Source organism: Leptonychotes weddellii, chromosome 1 (assembly GCF_054177405.1).
Source record: "Leptonychotes weddellii isolate Sample4059 chromosome 1, ASM5417740v2, whole genome shotgun sequence".
In the NCBI taxonomy this organism is placed as follows: domain Eukaryota; kingdom Metazoa; phylum Chordata; class Mammalia; order Carnivora; family Phocidae; genus Leptonychotes; species Leptonychotes weddellii.
In genome coordinates, this window is record NC_138369.1 from 16,636,041 (window position 1) to 16,656,623 (window position 20,583).

A 20,583-nucleotide genomic window follows, 5' to 3' on the forward strand; every position below is an offset into this window, starting at 1 on the left:
AATTTGTCATCTAAATCAGGACATTCTGATAGTCAAAAGGAGTGCTGTTGATGCCAGGACAGCAGGTGTAAATGGAGTATCCCCGCTCGCCAGGCCATATGGTCCTCCCAGCTCTAGATAAATCTTTTATCCAATAAAAAGAATACATCTTTTCCAGTGCCTGTGGAACATTTATAAAAATTATTCATAGAAAAAATTTCCATAAATTCCATAAGGCACAAGCCACACTCTGATCACAGTGCAATTAGCATATAATGCATCATATTAGTCATCCAAAAGGGAAAAAACATATAATCATCCTGATATCAAAAAAGATACTTGACAAAGGTCAATCTTCATTCCCAATTTTTTTTTCATTCCCGATTATTTAACAATTTTAGCTTAGTAAACTCAGAATAAAATGCTGTTTGTTGCAATTTGAGGGGGTTAATAGATAACAGTAGATTGGTTCTAAGAGCAAAATATTAAGCAGGTATAGATAAAAATGGATATACAATACAGAGTGGCATAGATGGAAATTTATAATGTATATATATATATACATATGTGTGTATACATATGTAAATAGTATATATAAACATGTCACTTTTATTAGCAAGAAAACTTATTTGAGATCACGGTTTGGATCTATGAGCCACATGGACTTTTGTATTTGTTTCCTATGGCTGCTATAACAAATTACCGCAAATGTGGTGATTTATAACATAGAAATTTATTCTCACAATCTGGAGGCCAGAAGTCTGAAATCAAGATACCAGCAGGACCACACTCATTCTGGAGGCTCCAGGGGAAAATCTGTTCTTTGCATCTTCTGGGAGCTGTCAGCATGCCTTGATTTGCAGCTTCATCACTCTAATCTCTGCTTCTGTGGTCACATTGCCTCCTCCTCTCCTGTCTGCATTTTCTTCTCTTCTGTGTCTTAAATCTTCCTCTGCCTTTCTCTAAGGACATTTGTCATTGAAGTTGGACTCACCCAGATTATCCAGGATTATCTCCTAATCTCAAGATCCTTAACTTAATTACATCTATAAAGATCCTTTTTCCAAATAAGGTAACATTCACAGGTTCCAGGGATTAGGATATGGATATATCTTTTTAGGGGCCACCATTCAACCCACCACAACTTGTGATTAACATGAACCCTGAGTCAGAAAGACTACTGAGTCATCATCAGAGTGGAACCTGGTGGTGCAGAGGGATTGTCTGTTCTCTGCAAATAGGTTGGTCCCAAAAGAGGGAAGAGGCAGAATTGACATGTTCATGCCCAGGTCCTTCTTCTAGAAGTGCTGGCCGGGGCGCCTGGGTGGCTCAGTTGGTTAAGCGACTGCCTTCGGCTCAGGTCATGATCCTGGAGTCCCGGGATCGAGTCCCGCGTCGGACTCCCTGCTCAGCAGGGAATCTGCTTCTCCCTCTGACCCTCCCCACTCTCATGCTCTCTCTCCCTCTCAAATAAATAAATAAAATCTTTAAAAAAAAAAAAAAGTGCTGGCCAAAGAGGTCACTCTTTCTCCCAGGAAAGTGACTAAATGGGGCAGAAATGTTACTCATGGAAGCCCTTCTACCACCTGGAAGGAGGACTAAAGCTTAGTATTTCTGTTAAAGTGTTATGTGTGCATGCTTGCGTGCTATTTGTCTTTTTTTAATACTCTGTACTAAAATAAACATATATAGGTTGTAAAATAAATAATTTACATTTTTCATAAATAAAAATGCAGGGGCACCTGGGTGGATCTGTTGGTTAAGCGTCTGCCTTAGGCTCAGGTCATGATCTCAGGGTCCTGGGATCGAGCCCTACATCGGGCTCCCTGCTCAGTGGGGAGTCTGCTTCTCTCTCTCACCCTCTCCTTCTGTGTGCTCTCTCTCTCTCTCTAGTTCTCACTCGCAAATAAATAAAACTATAAGTAAACAAAATCATAAATAAATAAATAAAAATGCAATTTCTCGTGGCCATGACAGCACATCCAGAATGTATCAAATTAGTTTGTGTCAGCTTGGTCTTGGAGATTCTGTTCAATTAGACCATTTTTATAGAAATATGTGCTGTTTTTCTTCATCCTTTTGGATACTTCTCTCTTTTTTTGGACTTTAATCAGGACTACATGAAACAGTGGTCAGCATCAGTAGTATTTCTAAATCTGTAGGTTGTTGCCTATTTTCCAGCTTATTAGGACTTTAACCAAATAAAAGCCAAAAGAACACCCAAAGAGAAAGAATTTTAACATGGAGTATTTGCACTAAATTAAGTTTTACACCATAACCAAGACTCAGGAGTTCTAATTAAGTAGAGACAAAATGGGAATGCTGACTGACATCAGGGATACAAGGACCCTGAAGCCCAGCGCAGGAGTAAGGTTTTCAGGGTTATAGTACTCAGCCTCTTTCTCTCTGCACCCCACCCCAACCCTGCCTGCCTGTCCTACTTTTGGGACCAAGCAGACCTATGTTTAGACTCTAGCTCCACTTCATTCTTCTCAGTAAAATGAACATTAGGAGAATTAAGTGAAATAAAATATGGGAATATACACCAACCATTGTCTACCTATAGTAGGCCCCCTTCTAAAAATGCAAAGGTTATATGCAACTGATAATTTATTGAACACAAAACATTGAACATCTGAAACTAATGATGCACCATATGTTGGATAATTGAATTTAAACAAAAAATAAAATAAAAAAATAAAATGCAAACTTAAAGGTCTTACAAACAACCCTTTAAAATTTCTTAAGCATTTTAAACATTTTTTGTGTTGTTCACCTTGGAGAAAGAGGAGAAGAAAGTTGGGTGAATAACATCATCAGAAACACAGAAATTAAATTAAGGAGATTGTAGGGAAGAGGCAGATGCTAACGTGTGCTCTGGTACATGAGTGAATGAGAAGAGTATTCTGAACTCTGTTGAGCAGAACCTGAACTCCTGCTCCAGTGCTTCTGAATGCTTGGGAATCCCATGTAGAAAACCAAAATGCTCTCACCTCTCTGTCTTCTTCCTTGAGTAAAATCCCTGGACATGTGGTAGTTGAAGTGCTGTGCTGTTTATCTGCCCTCTGAGGAAAGCAGGCTGCTACAGAGGCATACAGACCTCTTTTAGATCACAATCCCTCATGTGTCTTATGATTGAGGACAAACTACCAACATCAGTAATCATGCTCTACATATTAATTTGATTGGATAGAACATAATCATGCTTCATTATAATCACAACTCATTTGATTATTTAATAAATGCTCCCATTTATAATTTGTCCTTATAAAATATCCTAGTGATTGGTTAAAATATGCTGATGACAGCACATCCACTTATTTTCAGATGATTTGAGTAGCTCCTTGGCATTCAGGAAAGGAAGATATTTGAAAGATCAGTTAGGAGGTGATTACACTAGTCCAGAAGAGAGATGATAATGGTTGTACCGAGGCCATGAAGAGGAGAGGTGAATGAATTAATACACACTGACACTGTGGATGTGGTTGACAAAGCGCTATCTCCACTATACTGCAAAAAACAAAAAAACCCCATACATTCATGTTTTATTGGAGAAATGCTGAAATTACACCATCTATTGGAAGGAGGGAGTTAATTTTCAAGACTCTTCTTTTGAAGTGAGAGGGGCAGTATGTTATTTATGACAAACTGTAGTCAGATTTCTGTTAAAGAAAGTAACTACTGATCTTGTAAACCTAGAAAGTGACACCAAAAAAAAAAAAAAAAAAAACTGACAGCAAGACAAGTCTTTGAATCCTCACCAGCTGGGCACTTCTCTGATGTACTGACTGGTTGGAAGAGATGAGACAGTGTGCATGTCAGACAGGAAGGGCTGGATGTGCTGTTGCCAGCACCTCTCACTTTTGATTTCCAACTGGGTTGCTAAATCACAAGTGCTCATCCTGAAGAACGCTCTCCCCCTTCCTTTGTTAGAAGGGAATTCTGTAAGTAGAAACTATCCTCACAGCTCTGGACTACAAGAATTTCATCTTTGGTAATTCTTTGCAGCATCTCTAAGTGAGACTTCTTTATATTGATTAAGGAGTCCGAAGGGCCACTGACTGAGTAACAAAATTAAGCTAATAACTAATTTCCTTTATCTCTTAATGGCTTCCATACAAACTCTTTTATTTAATTGTTCTTCACATTGCTTGTACTTCACACTGCTGGATGGCACATGATAAAACTTTTTTTCTGTTGTTAAGTCTTTATACTATTTTTTCAGCTCCTTACTCTTTGATTTTTTTTTATTATTTTTTGAATGTAGTTGACACACAACATTACATTAGTTTCAGTTGTGCAACATAGCGATTCATCTTCTCTATACATTATGCTCTGCTCACCACAAAAACAGAAATACTATATGATCCAATAATTCCACTACTGGGTATTTACCCAAAGAAAACAAAAGCACTAATTCAGAAAAGACATATGCACCCTTATGTTTATTGCAGCATTATTTACAATAGCCAAGATATGGAAGCAACTCAAGTGTCCATCAATAGACAAATAGATAAGGAAGATGTGGTATACACACACACACACACAGGAATATTGTGCAGCCTTAAAAAAAAGACTCAAAGAGGCACATGCACCCCAATGTTTATAGCAGCAATGTCCACAATAGCCGAAATATGGAAAGAGCCCAGATGTCCATCGACAGATGAATGGATATAGAAGATGTGGTGTGTGTGTATATATATATATGTATATACACATACATACACACATACACACACACATACATACACACACACACACATACCTACATACCATGGAATATTACTCATCCATCAAAAAGAATGAAATCTTGCCATTTGCTAGGATGTGGATAGAACTAGAGGGTATTATGCTAAGTGAAATAAGTCAGTCAGAGAAAGACAAATACCATATGTGGTATTTCATTCATATGTGGAATTTAAGAAACAGAATAGATGAACATAGAGGAAGGGAAGGAAAATAAAATAAGATAAAAACAGACAAACCATAAGAGACTCTTAACTATAAGAAACAAACTGAAGGTTGCTGGAAGGGAGGTGGGGGGGGGGATGGGCTAAATGGGTGATGGGCATTAAGGAGGGCATTTGATGTAATGAGCACTGGGTGTTATATGCAACTGATGAATCAATAAATTCTACCCCCAAAAGTAATAATACACTATATGTTAACTAAATTGAATTTATTAAGATTTTATTTATTTATTTGACAGAGAGATAGAGCCAGAGAGCACAAGCGGGGGCAGGGTGGGGCAGGGAGAGGGAGAGGGAGAAGCAGGCTCCCTGCTGAGCAGGGAGCCCGATGCAGGGCTCAATTCCAGGACCTCAGGATCATGACCTGAGCCGAAGGCAGACACTTAACCGACTGAGCCACCCAGGCGCCCCAACTAAATTGAATTTAAATTTAAAAAAATTTTTTAAAGATGTGATCTTGCCATTTTTGACAACATAGATGGATCTAGAGGGCATTATACTAAATGAAACAAGTCAGACTGAGAAAGTCCAATACCGTATGATTTCACATGATAAAATTCTTACTGGGGTTTCCTATTTGAAGTGGCTGTGCTGGACTACACACTTCTGCGTAACCATGGAAAGATCCTGTGAGTTTTCCTTTGTGCCTGGGTCTTCCATTTTAGAGTTAGAAGGTATGGACTCATACCTTCGTATGCAACAGGGGAAGGGGTGGGGCCAAGGCTCTGGGGACTCTTGGTGTCACATGGAATTTTCAAGAGATGACCCCAATCTCATTTCAGTTGTTTCATCAAAGTGTTTGCATTAGGATAAAGAATTCCTGGTCTCTGTTTCTAAACTATAACAAGTACTTGTGTGGTTGCAGCTCTCTTGGAATTGCCCTTTAGAGGGGAAGACTCTGAAATGTCAGAAATTAACAGAGGTGCAATATTGTTCCTCTGTTCTCTCTTTTGTCCCAATCCTGAAGCCCCTAGGGAAGGACTTTATATGTTTAGACATTCAACCTTCTCTGCTAAGCTCTCCTTTACCTTGACTACAGAGGTTTTCACAGTGGATCAAACTCACTATACTCTCCTAAATTTTTCCTCCTCTCTTGGTTTGGCTGAAACAGCCACAAGCATATATCCACACTGCCCTGAGCTTAGCAGGATTTTCCTCTGGGGCCAGTATAATGACTATTGAATGATGGTACAAAGCCAGTGCAAGGCATGGCAGTTCCTAAACAGTAGTCGTTGTTGAGAGGAACTGTTATTTTCCCTCTCAGAAACTTGCCTCTGGAACCTAGTGCGTGTGTGTGTGTGTGCGCGCATATGTGTGTGTGTAAGGGACTAGAAGAGAAAAACTTGTCATGTGGGAGAGTGCTACTTCAGAGAAAAGGATATTTTGCCACTTAAAATATTTGTTGAGATTCATTTTAGAGTTTCAACACTTTCCTCAAGTGTGAATCTTCTATGGGCCTTAACAGAAAACAAGCCTTGTCTAATTTAGTAAAACATAGGAAAGTGAGTTTGAAGTTTTCCTTCAAAGTTAGCATTTCAGTTGGAACATCAGACCAGATGTTGAAAAGCCTTGAGAGCCATAATGCCTGTCCTTCTGTTGCAGGTGCAACAACGAGAGTGAGTGGTCCCAGATCCATGAGAATATCATCCGCAAGTCCAGCGCCAAGTATTCTGCCCCCAGCGCCAGCCATGGTAACATACTTCTCTGGCTAAAAACTTTGTGTCGTGCTTGCTGTTGCTGATCATACAGACCTCAGTGAATTTCTGCTGATCAGTTGCCATATGTAAAGTTCAATTCCCTACAAACATTTATTCTCCTCCCCAGTCACTTTCTACTATTTTTTTTGTGATAATTTGAGACCTTTCCTAATTACTTCTAACCAAAATACATTTTCTGTTCTTTCTAAAATGGATTCCATGTGCTTTGATGGGTGACTTGAGTTCCAATTTAAATCCAAAGTGAACAAAATTGCTGCAGGGTTTGTCACATTGTGAAGTCTGTGTTTTCCTGAACGAAGAATACACATCCTAGCCAAAAAAAAAAGACAAATATTAATAATCACTTTTTCTATTCCTGTTCAGTGTTAGCATCACCAAGAAAGCCTGACACTAATGAGAATCAGTGATTAATCTGCCAATATCATTCAGGAACTAGAATAGACAATATTTATTTCACAGCAGCTTTTTATCTTAGTTCAACTTCTTTTCCTTTTTTTTTTTAAAGATTTTATTTATTTATTTGACAGAGAGAGACACAGCAAGAGAGGGAACACAAGCAGGGGGGAGTGGGAGAGGGAGAAGCAGCCTTCCCACAGAGCAGGGAGCCCGATGCGGGGCTCGATCCCAGGACCCTGGGATCATGACCTGAGCCGAAGGCAGACGCTTAATGACTGCGCCACCCAGGCACCCCAACTTCTTTTCCTTTTCCCTCCTTTTCTTTTAAAACGCTTAATTTCTCTTTAAGTCTTGGTGCAAATCCACACATTAAAAAGATTGTATTTTCTAATTTGAACATTAATTGCTTGATTAAATTAGAAGCACTATTTAAAAGCCTCTGAGCTTTTATGTACACTTGAAGATAGCTTTCAAATTATATAGAACCATGTTTCTTCTGACAGTTTTAACCTCTCAATTATCTCATAATCTCTTTTACATAACTTTCTTTGTTTTTTAACTTCCATATCCTTGTTGTAAATAGAAAGTGGGCCTTAAATAACAGTGTAAAGCCACTGCAAGACATGGCAGTCTCCAAAATTATTAAGAAGAACTAAGTTTTCACTACTAGGTATATATCCAAAAAGTACAAAAATGCTGATTCGAAGGGGCACATGTACCCCAGTGTTCATAACAACATTATCAACAATAGCCAAATTATGCAAAGAGCCCAAATGTCCATCGACTGAGGAATGGATGAAGAAGGTGTGGTATATAAGTATATATATATATATACACACACAATGGAATATTACTCAGCCATCAGAAAGGATGAATACTTAGCATTTACATCAACGTGGTTGGGACTGGAGGGTATTATGCTGAGTGAAATAAGTTAGAGAAAGACAAATACCATATAATTTCACTTATATGTGGAATTTAAGAAACAAAACAGATGAACATAGGGGGAAGGAAGGAAAAATAAAATAAAGAGGCAAACTATAAGAGACTCTTAAATGTAGAGAACAACTGAGGGCTGCTGGAGGGGAGGAGGATGGGGGGAAGGGCTAAATGGGTGATGGGCATTAAGGAGGGCACTTGTTGGGATGAGCACTGGGTGTTGTATGTGGACGATGAATCACTGGATTCTGCTCCTGAAACCAGTGCTGCACTGTATGTTAACTAACTTGAAATTAAAAAAAAAAATGAAAAAACTTAATTTTTTCTTTATCAGGGTTAGCAGATACTCAACTAGGAGGGTCCTCAGAGCAGCTCCACACCAGAGGCTGCAAAGTTTGAGACTCTCAGCTAGGAGTACTTGATTTCTCTAAAACTCTGGCATGGGGAGCCTCAGGATCTCTCTCACTATTTTTAAGTGACTGTTTTTTCTGTGTATGTGCCTGGATGCCAAGGAGCTCCATGTAGTGTGCTTGAAGGGGAAGGGAGCCCATATTTCTCATCTAAAATGAGGCTAAAGCAAGAAGCAAATAAACCTTGTTTTTAAAATATAAAGTTACTGGTAATTTGGAAGACTACCATTCACATCCATACTTATGGTGTTCTTTGCTTTATTTACTTACTTGATTTGTAAAGAGCTGCCTCTGGCTACAAGTTCTTGGGACATGATATGATTAAAATATGGAGAACATTATAAAAGAAAGATTGTAGTAATAATACACTTCTAAAAACAATTGAAAGATTAGTTTCCACCATCACCTCCCCAGGTTAAGTTGTTGAATTGTGTCTCACTTCTCAGAGCAGGGGCGGTGCCATCTTCAGTGTCTGTGGTTTTTATCCAGAACTCACAAACACTGGCCATTTCTAATCACACTTGCTCTAGTAAAAAAGGCACCTGCAGAATGCAGGGGGGCACACAAAAAATTCAAAATGGATGAAAGACCTAAATGTGAGACAGGAAACCATTAGAATCCTAGAGGAGAACACAGGCAGCAACCTCTCTGACCTCAGCCGCAGCAACTATCTTGCTAGGCACGTCTCTGGAGGAAAGGGAAACAAAAGCAAAAATGAACTATCAGGACTTCATCAAGATAAAAAGCTTCTGCACAGTGAAGGAAACAATCAACAAAACTAAAAGGCAACCTACAGAACAGGAGAAGATATTTGCAAATGACATATCTGACAAATGTTAGTATCCAGAATCTACAAAGCGCTCATCAAAATCAACACCCAAAAAGTAAATAATCCAGTTAAGAAATGGGCAGAAGACATGAATAGACATTTTTCCAAAGAAGACATCCGGTGGCCAACAGACACATGAAAAGATACTCAACAACATTCATCATCAGGGAAATAAAAATTGAAACCGCAATGAGATATCACCTCACATCTGTCAGAATGGCTAAAATTAACAACACAGAGGAAGTCAATTATCATATGGTTTCACTTATTTGTGGAACATAAGGAATAGCATGGAGGACATTAGGAGAAGGAAGGGAAAAATGAAAGGGGGGAAATCGGAGGGGGAGATGAACCATGAGAGACTATGGACTCTGAGAAACAAACAGGGTTTTAGAGGGGAGAGGGGAGAGGGGATTGGTTAGCCTGGTGATAGGTATTGAGGAGGGCACGTACTGCATGGAGCACTGGGTGTTATACGAAAACAATGCATCGTGGATCACCACATCAAAAACTAATGATGTATTTGTATGGTGACTAACATAACATAATAAATTTTTTTTAAAAATTAAAAAAAATAAAATTAACAACATAGGAAACGATGGATGTTAGCTAGTATGTGGAAAAAGGGGAACACTCTTACACTGTTGATGGGAATGCAAACTGATGCAGCCACTGTGGAAAACAGTATGGAGTTTCCTCAGAAAGTTGAAAATAGAACTACCCTATGACCCAGCAATTGCACTACTAGGTTATTTACCCAAAGAATGCAAAAATACTGATTTGAAGGGGTACATGTACCCCAATGTTATAGAAGCACTATCAGCAATAGCCAACTTATAGAAAGAGCCCAAATGTCCATCAACTGATGAATGGATAAAGAAGATGTCATACACACACACACACACACACACACACACACACACACACACGAATATTACTCAGCCATCAAAAAGAATGAAATCTTGCCATCTGCAGTGATGTGGATGGAGCTAGAGAGTATTATGCTAAGCAAAATAAGTCAGAGAAAGACAAATACCATATGATTTCACTCATAGGTGGAATTTAAGAAACAAAATAGATGATAATAGGGGGAAAATAGAGAGGGAAGCAAACCATAAGAGACACTTTTTTTTTTCTTTAAGTAGGCTCCATGCCCAGCATGGAGCCCAACTGGGGGCTTGAATTTACAACCCTGAGATCAAGACCTGAGCTGAGATCAAGAGTTGGATGCTTAACCAACTAAGCCACCCAGGCACCCCCTAAAGACTCTTAAATATAGGGAACAAACTAAGGGTTGCTTGAGGGGAGGTGGGTGGGGGTGGGCTAAATGGGTGATGGATATTAAGGAGGGCACTTGTGTTGAGCACTGGGTGTTATATGTAAGTGATGAATCACTAAATTCTACCCCTGAAACCAATATTACAGTGTACGTTAACTAGAATTTAAATAAAAATTTGAAACAACAAAAAAAATCCTTTAGCTTTCTAGAACATTTCTTTAGAATAACATACACTTTCTGCATCAAAATTTTTTTCAAGAAAAGTGCTGAACTTTGCATATTTTCTTCCAGAAAAAAAAACATGACTCTTTATGTCTTTTCTAGTACTAGAGTACAGGGTGGAGATGTGGTTCTGAGTAAGAAAATGCTTTTGTTTTTGCAGGTCTTATCATTTCTCTGCAGCTTCTTCGTGGAGACATGGAACAGATTAGGAGAGAAAACCCCATGATATTTAATAGGGGATTGGCAATTACAAGAAAATTGGGATTTCCTGATGTCATCATGCCAGGTAGGCAGCCCTTCTTGGGCCTGGGTTGGGAGCAGGGTTAGAAGGATGGAATCTGGTGCTCCTCTCATGAGCAGATGGTGAACTGTGCTGGGGAGGAGCCCTGCAGCCATTAAAAGCCTCTGAATCCAAGTCAGGTTGCTGACTACAATCTGTAGTCAGTGGCTCCTTTATTGGCATCTGTTCTTTTCCAGAAGCCCCCACATCATATTCACCCATGCGACATGACAATCCAGCAGATGGGCTTTGTTGTCTCCTGTAGAGACTGGATGGTAGGAACCAACATGAAACTCTTCATGGGGATGCTTTATACCTTCTTCGGCTCACAAGAGCTTCCTCTTTAATGGGAAGAATACACCAAAATATGTGCCTGTAGTATTGATGAATCCAATTCATGTAGGAAAAGCAGATACATTTTAATGTATCAGAAAACAAATCAGGCAAATGGTATGTTAGGCACTAGGAATAGTACTACCTAGCCAGTTTCTTACGGATTGGCACACTGTTCTCATCTAATGCCCAGCGGAAAGCCAGAGCAGAAAGTGGGAATGGATCAACCCTTGTGTGTGGTTCTAGAAGGTCAGTCTCAGGTTCATGTTTCCTAGTCAGGTCGATGCAGGCAAAGCTAGAGAAGTGGATTGAAATAGGCCATCAGAACCAAGAGGACTTTAGGGAGTGAGGGAAGGATAGAGGTGTGGCTCAGATGGAGGGATGGTGGTCTGATAAGCAGAGGAGATATGAACGAAGAAGGGGAAATCAGAACAAGCAAATAGCTGGTTTTCTGAATGGATTACAGGAGTAGTGGACCTACCCTTCCCATTGAATTTTAATGATCCGGTAAAAGCTTGTTTGCTTCTGTTTGAAAGAGCCAGGGTAGGCCAGACTGAACTGATTGTGACCACTCTGTATATCACCTCTTTGGAGTTCTTCATGGTGCTCTAAATTCCCTTGTTGGAAATATTTGTCAGCACACACCCAAGGGGGAGTATGGCCTGAGCACAGAAGGCCCAGGTGATGGATTCAAGCTGCCTTCCAACTTCTCCCACTGTGCCTGGACTTGTTTTCTCTTGCCTGCATCCCCTCCCCATAGACACTGTGAATGCAGAGTAAGCGGCTGGGAACAGCCCTCATCTCCTGCTCATGCACACAGAAAGATCTTTTGGGTGGAAAACCTGGGCCACTCAGTCAATTCCATGTTTAGCTAAATGCTAGGGAGACTTCATGCTTATAAAGTGCCCCCATCTGACTGTTGTAGAGCAATATCCTTCATAGGACACTTTTTCCATTCTGTCCTGACACCATTCCTCAGCCCTGGTTGTCAGGACAAGAAGAGCCCAGGCATAGTCCTGGCTTCTTGGCAAAATGTCATGGAAGAAGGAAGAGTGGTTACCAAAATTGATCTGGTGGTTTTTTATTTTAAGTTAGATATCCAGGCTCATGAGGTAGAGTAATACATTCTAAGAGATATACTTAAAGTCCTTCCTTTCTTTTAAGAACTTATTTGCCTGACATTTAGACATTTCTTTCTTCTTAACATTCACAGTCAGAGAATTAAAAACCAAATGAACAAAGACTAAAAATGAACAAACTTAAGTCAAAACAATTCTTAAGTAAAGTTTGATTTCAAGAGTTACGTTGTCTAGCCCTCATCTATGGAAAGAAATCCTTTTGTGGAGCACCCCGCATCTCTTTGCATCATTGACAAAACAGTTTAGAAAGGACTTCAGGGTATGCTAGATGAGTCTGGGAAAATCAGCTATATCAGGCACTGGTGAGACAAGCTAAGGTTAGGGGAGTTTTCCCTCCCCTGGGCAGCGAAGGGACCATCATATAATTTGCAATCCTGAAAGGTCCAGGCCAGGCCTGTGAGTATGCTGCTTCCTGGGTTATCTGCCTTTGAGTACTGAGTGCTACGGCTGAAAGTAAGGATTGGTTCACAGGCAGGACGCAATCTTTTGTGCATAATCTGTCTCCTCCTCTACCCTTCCTCCCCCTGAGGAAAGAGCTTTTTTGCAAATGGCCACTCACAGGGTTGTGAGCTAACAACTGACTGACAGACCTTTCAGTGCACTCCAAGACATCATCAGAGAGACTTTGCCGTTCTCAGGCATGGTGATAGAGCTGGCCTGCAGCTTCTGGAGCAACAGGAAAAGTGTACAGGCATGTTTTACATTGCGGTCAACCTATCTTGGGAAACCATATGCTCAGAAGTTCCTTAGTGAGACTTCTGCAGCTGAACCACCCTTCACCCGTGGGAATGTTGTACCTGGGCTGCAGCACTCTCTCAGCCCATATAGTGCTGGTATGTCCCAGGTACAAGAAGTTGCAACTTCCTGATACATGGACATACATATGAGAAATGAACAAGGCAATGAATTATGTCAGTAACTGTGAGCATTTCAACACTTAAGTTACAGAGTTAAACCAGGCTCTAGCCACACTGGTATCCAGCATACCCTTTTGAAAAAGGTCTTTTTGATGGTCTCCATTGCTCTCCATGGGTGTGTAACACATCGTGTGGCTGCTGTGAACCAGAGATGTGCTACTCTGTGCCACCACTGAGACTATACAGCCATCCAGCTCGGCTCGTGACCCGTGGTAGTGAGCAAGAGGCAGGAGTGCTATTGTTCATGCCCTGTGAGGTCCCAGAGAAGGCACACCAACCAGGAGGTGACATTCTTGATTATAGAAGAAGAACAAATAGATATGGGAATTTAAGCCTAATTTTTAAACTGAGCACTCCCAGCCTTTGGTCACCATATTCCTGTGGGTACTTCCTCCTTCTCTCCAAACTCATTTTAGTCCAGTTCAGAAGCTAATAACTCCTTTCCTAGATTTTTCTTTTCAAGAAAATGGTCAGGAAAGACTAGAGCAGGACAAGCGTTCCAGGTGAACAAGTTGGAGTTAACATTGTTCCCAATGAAGTACCCAAAAGAAAACTGCCGGCCAAAAGACTGTAAACTGAAAGGAATGATTTAAAAGCTTTTGCTCAAGAAGAGGCTGTGCCCTCCTGCAGACCATGCCTGAGCCAGCAGAGCTGTGCCACCGTGGTCTACATCCCTCTTGTTCATAGCTTTCCTCTAAAGCCTGTTCCCTGGAGTCAGTAGGAATACAGAGTTCTGTCATGGCTCTGTGGGAATTACATTTTACCTTATTGTATAAGCCTTGAATTTTTAAGGGTTTTCATTTCCTGTGGGCAAAATGGGCCGAGTTTCATATGAGTGACATGGTCTTCCATCTTGTCAGAAGAAACCCGCCCTTTGATTTAATGTGCTCTGACTGAGGACTAGGTTTTTCCCAAAGCAGTAGTTCTCTGACTTGTCACCTGCAGGGCTTGGAGAAACAGACTGCTGGGCCCACCCCCAGGAGTTTCTGATACAGTAGGAATGGAGTGGGACCCAACAATTTGCATTCCTTACAAGCTCTGAGGTGATGGTAATGCTGCTAGTTTGGGAACCCTTTCGAGAACCATGTTCTAGGAGGGACTCTGCCTTAGGGAGGCTTTGTCCCTCCCTGAGTCAGCCCTGGCACAAGGAGTGCTTCTCTCCGAGTTGCTCCAAACTTGCCCTTAGAAGGCAGCTCTGCAGGCATGGCATCCCTCTAGGGGACCCTCTGACTCTTGCCCTTGTGCTCAGAAATACACTCTGTCCTTTGCTTTGACCCTTGATAAAAAGTGCATGCTTCATCACCGACCTGCTAGTGATGTTTTTTTTTTCTCTTTTCCTGTTTGTCTTAATTGTTCTTGTCTCTCTCTGTGCTGTCCCCTCATTCTCGCCCCTTTCTTTCTGGTGCAGAGATGAAGATAGTTGGGTGTAAGTTCCTGCTTTTGTGTGCCCTGTCTGCTTTTTGCCTGCTTTGTTTCCATCTTCATTTGTTTCATGGGATGTTGCAATACTGCGGTGGGGTATCATGTACATTTTTAATCCTTCATCAGCCTCACCTTTTGGGGTAACTGACAAGACATAAAAAAAAAAGAAGCTACTAGCCCAGCCTAGAATACAGTATATTACTTTAGATGTTCATTAAGATCTGAGGAAACTAAGAACATAAGAACTAGGTGTATAACTACAGGGAAAGATTTTTAGGAGACACCTCAGCTACTCCCACTGAAAAGAAAATGAAAGGTGCTTATCCCAGGCTACACAGAATCAGAAAGGTAGAAAGCTTGTCTTTTCAGCTCTGTTGGACACACACGAAAGGCAAACACACAGAGACATGACTTTTAAAAGCAAGCTCTCCTCAAAGGGAATGATGAAAGTATTTACCACAAATAGATTCACAGGACTGTGGTCAGTCTGAGTGTCAAATGAGGCTTTGGCAATATCTAAGGGATGTTTTAAGAATGATCACTTCTGGTCCCATGACAGAATGGAAGATCATCACATCCTTGACCCAAGAAAGGAATAACCATATATAATGATGTCATACTATGCCCATTCCTGTCTTCCTGGTAGAACAGAGAACATCACTGGCCTTGTAACAGTAGAAACCAGTAGAAGTGTACACTGAAGACATGGTTTAAAAGTAAAGAACCCGTCTCTCCTGGATACTCTAAAGAAGTCCTCCCAAAAGTCTTTCTTGGTGGGGAGAAGGTCTCTGACTTAAAATAAGAACTACAACAAAATAAAACGTTGGTCTATGCCTGAAACTGTCTAAGTTGAATGGTTGTTAATGTCTCCATATCTCCATGGTGCTGTCAGGAGACTTCACTCCTATTCTGCCAAGAGATAAAATTGGTGTCATCCTGAGCAGATCGCATTGTCTGCTGAGAGAATGTTAACTCTAGTTTCACGTGGTCTTAAGGGAAAGAAAGCACTATCCTTCCTAATCCTATCTAGAAGTAGACAAGATATAAATAATATAGTATTAAATACTAGTGTCCTTGAACCCAAAGCCTCCCAATATGTGGTGTGACTAATTTATACAGAAGGAACATGAATATAATAAAGAGTCCAAACAAGTCTGAGTGCTCAAACCTGTGTGGGCTGTCCTGGATCATTTCTCCTGGGATGGAATTCCACATAGGCTGGAACCATGTGGCCCCAAAATTCCTAGTAAGCCTGGAGTGTCTGGCAGGAGATTCTCTTGCTAACAGATGCTCTGGTGCCTGAGCCAGACCTCAGAAGTTCTGAAACTGCTAGAGTCTGCTCTCAGAAGAGAGGTGCAAACACATGGTGAGCTGTTTCTCCAGTGTCATACTAGGATGCAGGTCTTCAGAGGGTCACACCTGGCCACCGAGGCATGCAGTTCCCTGTCACTGTTGGCTGCAGCTCTGTCACAGCGCTCCCAGGCCCCTAAGATTTCTGGTAGCTGAAAAACAGTTTCCTTCTAAGACCTCTCACTTACCATAAAGACCCCAGAATATTTCAGGCCAATCCCTGACGTAATAAGGTGGCTTCAGGTTCATTACCTTGCTCCTTTCCAGCTGCTGCTTGTGTGGACTTAAAAGAATCTAGATTTTTGATGTGTAGTTGTGGTATAGTGAAGCTGTCCTTGACACATAAACACTCCAAGCCAGGTATCAGGAAACTATAGTCCCTGGGCCAAATCCAGCCAGCAGCCTATTTTTGTACCACCCTGTAGCCAAGAATGTTTTTTCACATTTTAAAAGGGGTGTGAAAACAAAGAACATGTAACAGAGACCTATGTGACCCATAGAGCCTAAAATATGTACTCTCTGGCTCCTTACAGAAAAAGTTTATCCACCTCTGCTTCCTCTTAAGTCCCTAGTCTCCTGACATGCAGCTGTACCAACAGTTGACATTGGCTACTCTAGCAGACTGTGAAAAGGACAGACAATATACTCGGAGGCCCTCCTATAAGAACAACCTCATTCATTCATCTTTGCATTCCAGAAACTTGGTTGCATGTCAACTGAGCGCTAAGCACACAGAGATATAAGGCATTGCTGATCCTGTTAAATGCTCTGCTAACCTCAGGAAGCAGAGGACATGTAACAAAGGGAGGCAGGGCCGCCCTCAATAATACCCGCTCCCACACCCCACAGAGAAACCTTCCCTTCCCAGAAGCCTCTCAGCATTCCTCGGTGCTGCCTAAGAGCTGCCTAACCCCCCCACATCAAGCCAGATTTCATCAGCGTCTTTCCAGCGGACCCCATGGTCTGGTCCCCTGGCATTAAACCCTGGAGAGCATCAGAATCACCTGGTGATTTTGTTTGTTTGTTTAATGTGTGTACACAAACCCCGCCCAAGACCAACTGGAATCTCACGGGGTAGACGCTAGAAATCTAGTTTTAATAAGCTCCCTATATGATTAGAATACAGCCAGCCAAATGGTGGTCTGCAAACTAACCTCACAAACCATTGCTCAGGCCTTCTCTTTCCCATCCTCATTGTAGTGTGCCTATCCTCAAACCTCTCCTGGTAATATTTCCTTGCAACTGGTGCTAAAGTTTACAGGAGCCTCCTGGAGACAGTGCCTTAACCCAAACGCATGATTCCACTGGTGGGCTTTGTGAACATATAACATGTAACAGGGACAGCTGAAGAGCAGGGAACCTGAGAGGCTATCTGTAAGGCAGGCCTGGGTCATTAGATCCTGGGGGCCTTTCACAATGGCTGCTTCTTAGGTTTTCTCCTAGTTCCAGGAGAATTAGTAGAGAGCTCTATTTAAATGATCCCCCAGAGAGCTTTTGATAAGAAGGCCCCAGCAACATTAACTCTCGCAGTTCTCGAAATCGAGGCCATAATTTGCAAAATTGCAACCCATAAAGCAGTCTAATATCCATTCTGCTGAGAATAGCCCTGGTCTTAGGCAAGTCTGTTCTCCAAATAAAGAGCAGAGAAAGATCTGTTGAAATCAAGCTGCTTCAGTCTGTAACTCAGAGGGTATGTTTACTTGTATTGATAAATTTTCTCAGCAAGATATCACTAAAGGCATTCTGTTTAAATAGAAAACGTTAAAAGAATGAAAACTGTAAAAATATCCAGCTCAGTCCTTCCATTTGAAATTGGCATTTTGATTTACAGTGCCCTGGAGTTGCTGCCCAGAAACCATGGGCTCATTCTATAAAATCAACACAGACCAAATTCTGTCATTATCAATCTCCAAGATAATGCCCACTTTTGTATGCTTTTGTATGAGTATTCTATATCATATATTGCTAGGAAAAGTTTAAATGTTTCATTTGAAGGACACATTTACTTATGGCTAACTTTTGTATAGGGTCACAGAAATTTAAAATGTTTGTACAAGCTAGAATACTATTGCCAGTAGCCAGTATCTGCTTTTACAAGTCATGTGGATTATCTTAAATAATTTCTAGAGAGTGCTGGTTTAAACCAGAGTAATAGTTTTAAAAAAGTGCCTGTTCTTTAGATTAGACATTAAAATTCTCTATTCACTTTATGCCAAATCAGCCTAGAATTTTAATAATTACTTACATTCCATAGAAAATCTAATGTGTAACTGAAAGACTTTCATCAAAAGAAGGTCTAAGATGTCTGTTTCAATTGTTAAAAATTTAAGGTATAACCAACTCTCATTTATCCCATTATAATAGCAACTACCTATAGGAAAGTTCCCATTTAATTTTGAATTTTACTTTCAGGACTGATTTTATTCAGCTCCTGCCCGTAGTGGCAAATTGATGGATTTGAGTTTCCCTTCTGCTTTCCTTTCCTACCCTACCTGCACAACTGAGTGCTATTTTCATGATATGCTAGGAGGCCCAAGCAGAGATGTCCAAAGGAGGCAGATTCAAGCCAGACTCATGAAAATTCGAAGTAGAGGCTCTCCTCACCCAGGAGAGAAGTCTGTGTGAACTGCAGGGATAGACACCCTCTCGGCTGTCCTGCCTACCCAGCAATTAGTTGCCTTTGTATGTGATTTTCAGAACGAATTTTCCTTTTTCTTCATGGTAGCCTCAGGGCTATTTGGGGAACAGGATGTTTTTCACAAATTAGAGAAAGTTCTCTGGGCTGTCAGAGAATAAGTAATTGCTTCTTACGGGCTGCTCTTCCCCACTTGAGCAGAAGTATTTTAAGAGCTTCATTATGCAACCAAGGAGCCATGGCTGCATTCCTTGTATAGTAAGACGACCTGAAGAATAGAAGGTCTGGTAATGAAGACCTCAAAACCCAGGTATATGCCAGTCCTGGTCTATCATGTTTCATGCATAAAAGATGCTAAGACACTTCCACAATCAGAGAGGTCGTCTGTGCAGAAAAGGAGTCATCATCATGTATCTCACTTGCTAACCAGAAACAAAACCTGGTTATGTCATTGTGATTCCAAGTAAGGAACTTTTAGATGTGCCAGTTTTGCTAAGAACTGAGGTAGAAAGAATATTCTGAATTGGCTTGTTTTGCAAGTTAATCATTCCATCACCTCTCAATTGAATTCTTCAGGCTGCTAACACATCTTCACTTTGGCCTTGTATGTTTTCCTTTGCCATTTTTTTCCTTCGAAGATTTTTTTCCCAGAGACTTTACTATGTAGTTTGTTTTTTGTTTTTGTTTTTTTGGGTTTTTTTGAAAGTCAAAAGCTCTTCTTTAGAATGTATGAATAAAACTGGTCATGTTACAAAATTAGAAGTTTAGAGCAGCCCAAATGAACTCCCCTTATACATGAACAGACAATCCCATTCCCCTAAAAAAGTCAGATGTGGTCATTTTTTAGATCATTTCAGCTTGCAGTTTGAACTTCTCCTGCCCAGTCTTAAACAGCAGATATTGGCAAAGTGGGCAGGAGTCAAAGCACAGGGAAGCAACAAGAGCACAACAGATTGTCACCCCTGTCCTTTAGCACCTGTGATTCTGAACAGTCATCTGCTCCCAGAGCACTTGCCACAAAAAGAAGAAAATATGATAATCCAGTGACCTCCGTCTGGCACTCCAGGAAGGGAAGTGATTTGGAACTAAGCCTCCAAAAGGAAAAAGTAGCGTATCCTCTAGAAAGACTCAGAAGGGTTAAGAGTTGAAAAAAGAAAACCTATAAAAGAAAAAGGAAACTACTTTTTTTTTCTTTTGGAGGGAAAGGAGGAGGGATTAGTAGTTAAGGCATAGACATGATAATAATAAGTATTATTCCTATTGATTCTAAAATCTTTCCCCTTTGGAAGGCTCAGATTTCGGCTCTTCTCCTGGAGGGTAGAGAGACTAGTCACCTATAATAGGAGAGAAGATTCTCTGCCCCACATTTTCCCACCCTGGACAAGGTGTGGTGAATACCTTTAGAATTCAGACTTAGAGAGCACATGACTAACCAACCTAGTACCACTGCACTGATATTGGTAGATGTCCACCATTATTAACCAAGCTTGCAATGCCCTGAGCACCCACCTGAACCCTGGAGGACCCAAATGCTAGCTAGCCTGGTCCTCCATACAAATGGGGCAGTGTGGCTTCTGTGGTCATGAAGACTTGGCATTTCTTTCCCCATAGGCGATATCCGCAATGACCTGTACCTAACCTTGGAGAAGGGGGATTTCGAGAGAGGGGGAAAGAGTGTACAAAAGAATATTGAAGTGACCATGTATGTGCTTTACGCAGATGGAGAAATATTGAAGGTAAGATTTGCCAGTCAGTTTGGAATGGA

General features: G+C 40.9%; 1 protein-coding gene across 1 annotated transcript in view; it reads left to right on the top strand.

Annotated features, from left to right (window-relative positions):
• DOCK3 (dedicator of cytokinesis 3) overlaps positions 1-20,583 on the top strand; it is a 162,015-nt gene that overhangs the window by 50,985 nt on the left and 90,447 nt on the right. Inside the window, exons 6-8 of the mRNA XM_081818562.1 lie at positions 6,552-6,640; positions 10,903-11,028; positions 20,430-20,554. Of these exons, the coding sequence (XP_081674688.1) occupies positions 6,552-6,640; positions 10,903-11,028; positions 20,430-20,554 (340 nt within the window). The remainder of the gene's footprint in view (positions 1-6,551; positions 6,641-10,902; positions 11,029-20,429; positions 20,555-20,583) is intronic.